Source organism: Haliaeetus leucocephalus, unplaced genomic scaffold, assembly GCF_000737465.1.
Source record: "Haliaeetus leucocephalus isolate CR32 unplaced genomic scaffold, Haliaeetus_leucocephalus-4.0 Scaffold517, whole genome shotgun sequence".
Classification (NCBI taxonomy): domain Eukaryota; kingdom Metazoa; phylum Chordata; class Aves; order Accipitriformes; family Accipitridae; genus Haliaeetus; species Haliaeetus leucocephalus.
The window spans coordinates 6,678,996-6,685,083 of NW_010972953.1; the positions used below are offsets into that span (position 1 = coordinate 6,678,996).

The window sequence follows — 6,088 nt, forward strand, 5'->3', positions numbered from 1 at the left end:
TGGTCTAAATTTTTAAATAAGTGGATTTGGGAATGTGTTTTAGCTACAGAAAAATATTTAAAAAGCAAAGCAGTAGTATTTTAAACAAACTCCGAATATTTAATTCCCGTTGGTCTCTAGGCAATACCTGTAGCTGGAAGCTTGCCAGTACCTGCTTGGGGATTTCTCTTTGCTCCCTGGGCCGATGCGTGGGACAGGGGAGGCTGTGGACTTGTGATGGCTTCAGTGAGATATTAAAAAAAAAAAGGAAATAGCCTGAAGTTCCCCTATTTCAGAGGACTTGGGGTGTATTTTGCTGCTGCATTGCTTGGGCTGTCTGTCCTGAGAGCCTCACTGTTCCCGCTTACACCATGGGGAGTGAGGCAGAGTTGGGAATTTAGTTTTAATTTAGTTTTTGGATCCCTTGATGTTTTATTTAGCATTTTAGCCCATCTGTTTGTTTACATGGGGTCAATGCTGGCTCCTGGTTCAGCGGCCAGGAGGGCAGAGACACCTGCTTTGCCTTGATGTGAGATGTCGGGTTTACTTCCCCAACCAACCCCGATAAATCCCGAGAGTGCAGCGTCTTCAATGCAAACCAGAGAGATACCTTATTCCGCTATTTTTTCCCCGAATATTGAACATGGGACCTTCTGCTTACATGACATAGTGGATTAGTGACCCAGCAGTGACAGGCCATCCCAAAAAGCTTCTTCCATTCTCTTGCCTGAAAATGCCCTAGTTATTCTCCAACTTCACCCTTTTTTGGGAAAATAGGGGTTTCAGGATGTGGCCGCAAGCCAGGAGATCCTGGGGGTGGCATGGGTGATTAAGAGGCTGAAAATCTTCCCCATCCAGCTCAGGGATGTCACAGTCAGGGCTGGCTATGGCCATATCCTGCATTCCTGCCCCATCATGGGCTTGTTATGCAAAACCCCTGCAGCTGTTCTTCCTCTAAGGCAAATGATTGATGCACTCCCAAACTTTGTAGATATTGAATAGGCAGGTAGATACCCAAATTGTCAGACAAGCTGGTGACAACAGTGTATACTGGAGCAGCAAAACTCAACTCAGCTCAGCCCAACCCAGCCGAGCTGGTGGGATGCAAACAGCATCTCCCTAACGCTCCTCTGGTGATGGCTTGCAGGAACCAGGGAAGTCTAAGAATATAGTTTAATAAAAATTTCCTTTTTCTCCCTGCAAGCCTTATGCTGCACAAGCCTTGTGCAGGAAACCCCCGCCAGTGTTGCGCTAGGTAGTAAGGTTGGGTTTCGTTAAGCTGGGGTTTCCCCAGTTGCCCAGCTCTCCACAGCAATGGGAGACCCCGGAGTAAGCATGCACCTGGCAGTGCTGCCAATGCTGGCTTTAGGAACCCAGGACCCACCATGGACTCCCAGGGATGCTGTGCCTCAGTTTCCCCACCTGTAAAGTGGCCTTTGGGGAAGGGGAAGGATGGCAGAACAAGCTAGTTTCCCCATGATGCTGATATCAGTGTTTTCCCCATCCTGTATGTCCTGGTTTTGGCCGGAATAAAGTTAATTTTCTTCCTAGTAGCTGGTAGAGTGCTGTGTTTGGGGTTTAGGATGAGAATAATGTTGGTAACACACCGATGTTTTAGTTGTTGCTAAGCAGTGTTTATACTAAGTCAAGGACTTTTCAGCTTCTCATACTGCCCTGCCAGTAGAGGCTGGGGGTGCACAAGAAGTTGAGAGGGGACACAGCCAGGACAGCTGACCCAAACGAGCCAAAGAGGTATTCCATACCACGTGACGTCATGCCCAATATATAAACTGGGGGGAGTTGGCCAGGGGACACTGTGGCTTGGGGTCAATTGTATTGTGTATCACTTGTTTTGTATATTCTATTATTATTATTAACATTATTATTATTATTATTATTATTATTATTATTATTATTTCCCCCCCTTCCTTTTCTGTCCTGTTAAAACTGTCTTTATCTCAACCCATGAGTTTTACTTTTTTTTTTCCCAATTCTGTCCCCCATCCCACCGGGTCAGGGGGGAGTGAGTGAGTGGCTGCATGGTGCTTAATTGCTGGCTGGGCTTAAACCATGGCACTGTACTGGATTGGAAAGGCAGCCTTAAATTACTTTACAAACTCATTTTATTTGGTAAAGAAAAGAAGCTCCTGCAGGGCAGTGCTTTGTTTGGGCCAGAGCCTTTTTTTGCATGCAATTGCTGGGGAGCAAAAAAGAAGATGAGGGTGACTCTTGGTGTCATTTTCCAAGTTGGTTGGTTATTACAGTGAACCCATTCCTGTGGCTTTTTTGGTTTTCAGCAACTTTCGGGGGGGATTTGGGGCCATTTCCATGAGGTCCCACAGGATACAGTTGCGATGCTGGCTGGCGAGAAGCTCTAAGCAAAGCCCCTGGTGCAGCGGTGTGGATTGCTGGGCAGTTCTCCTTAAGGTTCGACCTGGGCACGTGTTTTGGGGACAATTTTGACCCCTCCGATGCGGCGATGCTCTCGTTGCAGGTGTCCTGTCTCTGCGGCTCTGCGCCATGCCTGCTCTGCGGCTGCTGCCCCTCGGCCAAGAACTCCACTGTCTCGCGCCTCCTCTTCACCTTCTTCCTCTTCCTCGGCACCCTTGTGTCCATCATTATGATAATCCCTGGGGTGGAGAAGGAGCTGCACAAGGTAAATAACTCCTGGAGGTCCTGGGCTTGTTCACTGCGGGGAAGAGGTTTAACTCATGGTGGGTACATGAGGCTGAATCAGAAAGTGAATTTTTGGGGCCTGATGTTGCTTCTGTTCCTTTTTTTCTGAGCATCTCACTGGGAGAGGGTGTTATTAACCCCAGCTTTCCACAGAAGGGAAAATGGAGTGGGATAATTTCATGCATTATCTAATTTGCCCAGATGTCTCCCAGGAAAGTTTCCTACGTCCTGTTTTTGGGGTTCCACTGGCCAAGTGACTTGCAAGTCATGGAGGTGGGACTTCAGATGCAGGGAGCTGAGGTCTGCCAGCTGAGCTTATGTGAAGGCTGGGCTAGGGTGTTTGGGAGATGCTGGTTTCATCCCAGCTTTCCACTGACCTGCAGGGTGGCTTTAGTTGTGTCACCCCACCGCTGTCCCCAAGAAGGCCAACTGCTTGCTTTATGGGTGGCAGTGGAGCAATCATGGGCTGGCCCATCTTTGGTGGCACCAGGGCTCATGGTGGGTGTGGGATGCTGGGGTGATGCTCACCCTCCCATCACCTTTGCAGCTCCCCGGCTTCTGTGAAGGCAGCGGGTCGGTCCTGGGGGTCCAGACCCACGTTGACTGCAGCAGCTTCCTGGGCCACAAAGCCGTGTACCGCATGGGCTTCGCCATGGCTGCCTTCTTCTTCCTCTTCGCTCTGCTCATGGTGTGTGTGCGCAGCAGCAAGGACCCACGAGCTGCCGTGCAGAACGGGTGAGCATTCGTCCCTGGGCGGGGGATGCTGGTGTGGGGAAAGGCCAGCCTCCCTCTTCCCTGCTGGGTTCCTGCTTGCAGACCGAGCCTCCTCTCTCCTGCCACAGCTTCTGGTTCTTCAAGTTCCTGGTGCTGGTGGGGATCACGGTGGGGGCCTTCTACATCCCTGACGGTGCCTTCACCTCAGGTGAGGAGCTGCCCGCGCTGTCCTCTGCATCTCTGGGTTAACCCTCAGCACAGGATCAAACCTGGCGCTGGAGCTGGCATCCCTGCTGCCATGTGCCCCATTGCTAAATTCCCATTTTCCCTGCTCTTAACTGGTTTTTCTCTTCCCCTCAAGTCTGGTTTTACTTTGGTGTGGTCGGCTCCTTCCTCTTCATCCTCATCCAGCTCATCCTCCTCATCGACTTTGCCCACTCCTGGAGCCAGCTGTGGCTGCACAATGCGGGCGAGAGCAATGCCAAGGGCTGGTACGCAGGTCGGTACGGCTGGCACCGCAGGGGGTTTAGGGATGGGGAAGCTCATCCTGGGGGTGGGTGACACTGAGCTTGTGGAGACTCGGGCTCTGCTCCAGCCTCATTCCTTTTTGCTTTCTCCCCCAGCTCTTTGCATCTTCACCTTCATCTTCTATGCCACCTCCATTGCAGCCATAGTGCTGCTCTACATCTACTACACCAAGCCCGAGGGTTGCACGGAGGGCAAGGTCCTCATCAGCATCAACCTCATCCTCTGCCTCATCATCTCTGCTGTGTCCATACTGCCCAAGATCCAGGTGAGGCAGTGGGGGGCACCTGGGAGGCCAGTGGCCATGACACCACGGGGTACACGACCAGCCCTGAGCACCTGCCGTTGCGTTTGCAGGATGCTCAGCCACACTCGGGACTGCTGCAGGCATCCCTCATCACCCTCTACACCATCTACGTCACCTGGTCCGCCCTGGCCAATGTACCAAGTAAGCAGGATGCGGCCTCGGGTTCGGGAGGGAGGTGCACAGGGCAGGACCACACGCTGGGGTGGTTGCTTTGCACCCCTGGGTCTCTGGGGGCTGAGGAAAGGTGCTGAACTCCCTACGTGTCCTCCCCAGCCCAGACCTGTAACCCCACGCTGCTGGTGAGGAACAGCACCGTCTCGGCGACAGCCACCCAGACGCTGACAACCTGGTGGGATGCCCCAAGCATTGTGGGGCTGATAATCTTCATCCTCTGCACCCTCTTCATCAGGTGAGGACTTGGCTCATGTCCTCGGGGACTGCACTGTCCCTCTGCCTGCCCGCAGCAGAGAGGCATCAGGAGGCTTTTAGGGAAAGACAATGCTGGAGGGGAGGTTGCAGCTTGGTCCAGGGTTTTTGTCACTAAGCGCCTCTTGCAAAGCTGTCCCGGTCCCCAGGGACACAGCCAGGCTGCCCTGAGTGGTTGTGGGTGCAGCTTTTAGGGTTTCCGCACAAGCTGCATCCCGCAAACTGCCCTGCCTGTCCTGGGGATGGCCCCGCTCGGGCTGGGGGGCAGCCGAGGAGGCAGTGGGCACGCAGCCCTGAGCCTACTCTCCCTCTGCCTGCAGCGTCCGCTCCTCGGACCACCCGGAGGTCAACAAGCTGATGCTGACGGAGGAAAGTGCGGCCGGGGCAGGCGGTGAGGCGGCGGCCATGGAGAGCGGGCTGCACCGTGCCTACGACAACGAGCAGGACGGTGTGTCCTACAACTACACCTTCTTCCACCTCTGCCTCCTCCTCGCTGCCCTCTACATCATGATGACTCTCACCAACTGGTACAGGTGGGCAGAGCTCCCATGGGGACCAGGGACTGTCCCCCTTCCTCTGCGTCTGCTTCTCCTGGTGTCCTCCCTGCTCTTGCGCTGGGCAGAGCTGTTTGCTGAGATGCGTCCGTGTGCAAGCCCACTTAATGTGCACCCTAATCATGTTAATTATTTTTAGGTAGCATAGGGCTGCCTGTGGCAGGTTGTGCTTGGGCTCACCATCCGTCTACTGCAGCATCTTCTGGTGCAGCCCGGGATCCCTTGGGATGTGGGGGGAGCAGGGACCCAGCCCCTGGGGTGCCGTAGGCTGCAGCGGTGGGGTCAGATCCCCTGGGTGAGCTGCAGGCAGCTGCGCAGCTGCTGGGAGCTGCGTGGCTGCAGGCACAGGGTTCCTCCGCTCTCTCCTCCATGCTCTTTGCATTGCACCCGTGGCTCGGTGCTCGCAGCCTCCATCCTTCCCCAGCGCAGCTGCTGCCCGCCATGCTCGCCATGCCTCCCTGCAGGCGCAGCACAGTGATGGGTGCCGCCTGCTTGTTTGCTGTTTCAGGCCCGATGAGAGCTTGCGGGTGCTGACGAGCCCCTGGACGGCCGTGTGGGTGAAGATCTGCTCCAGCTGGGCCGGGCTCCTGCTCTACCTCTGGACGTTGGTGGCTCCGCTGGTGCTGCCGAACCGAGACTTCAGCTAAGGTGGCCCCGGGCATCCTGCTGCCGGGTCGGAGCCACCGTGGCCTTGTCCCTGGAGGCCAGCGACAGCCCCAGCTCTGCCTCGGCCTCAGGTTCTGCATGCTGGAGCTGCTATGCTGGGTTGTGCCGCCTTGCAGGTTTTCTGTTTTAATTTGAAAGGGATGAAGCGCCAAGCAGGGAAAATCAGCAAGGGCTGAGAAAAACTTGAAGATGTTTATAAAGCTCTTACCATTTCCATGTTTGTCAGTGCCTTTGGCGGTAC

At 54.5% G+C, this 6,088-nt stretch overlaps 1 protein-coding gene across 1 annotated transcript; it reads left to right on the forward strand.

The window, feature by feature from the left end:
* Positions 1 to 2,458: 2,458 nt before the first annotated feature.
* On the forward strand, positions 2,459 to 5,828 carry SERINC2 (serine incorporator 2). The gene is made up of 9 exons (XM_010576247.1): positions 2,459 to 2,635; positions 3,203 to 3,390; positions 3,498 to 3,577; positions 3,731 to 3,868; positions 3,993 to 4,162; positions 4,252 to 4,342; positions 4,475 to 4,610; positions 4,948 to 5,160; positions 5,690 to 5,828. The coding sequence occupies exons 1-9, from the start codon at positions 2,459 to 2,461 to the stop codon at positions 5,826 to 5,828; spliced, it is 1,332 nt and encodes a 443-aa protein (XP_010574549.1).
* Positions 5,829 to 6,088: the final 260 nt, after the last annotated feature.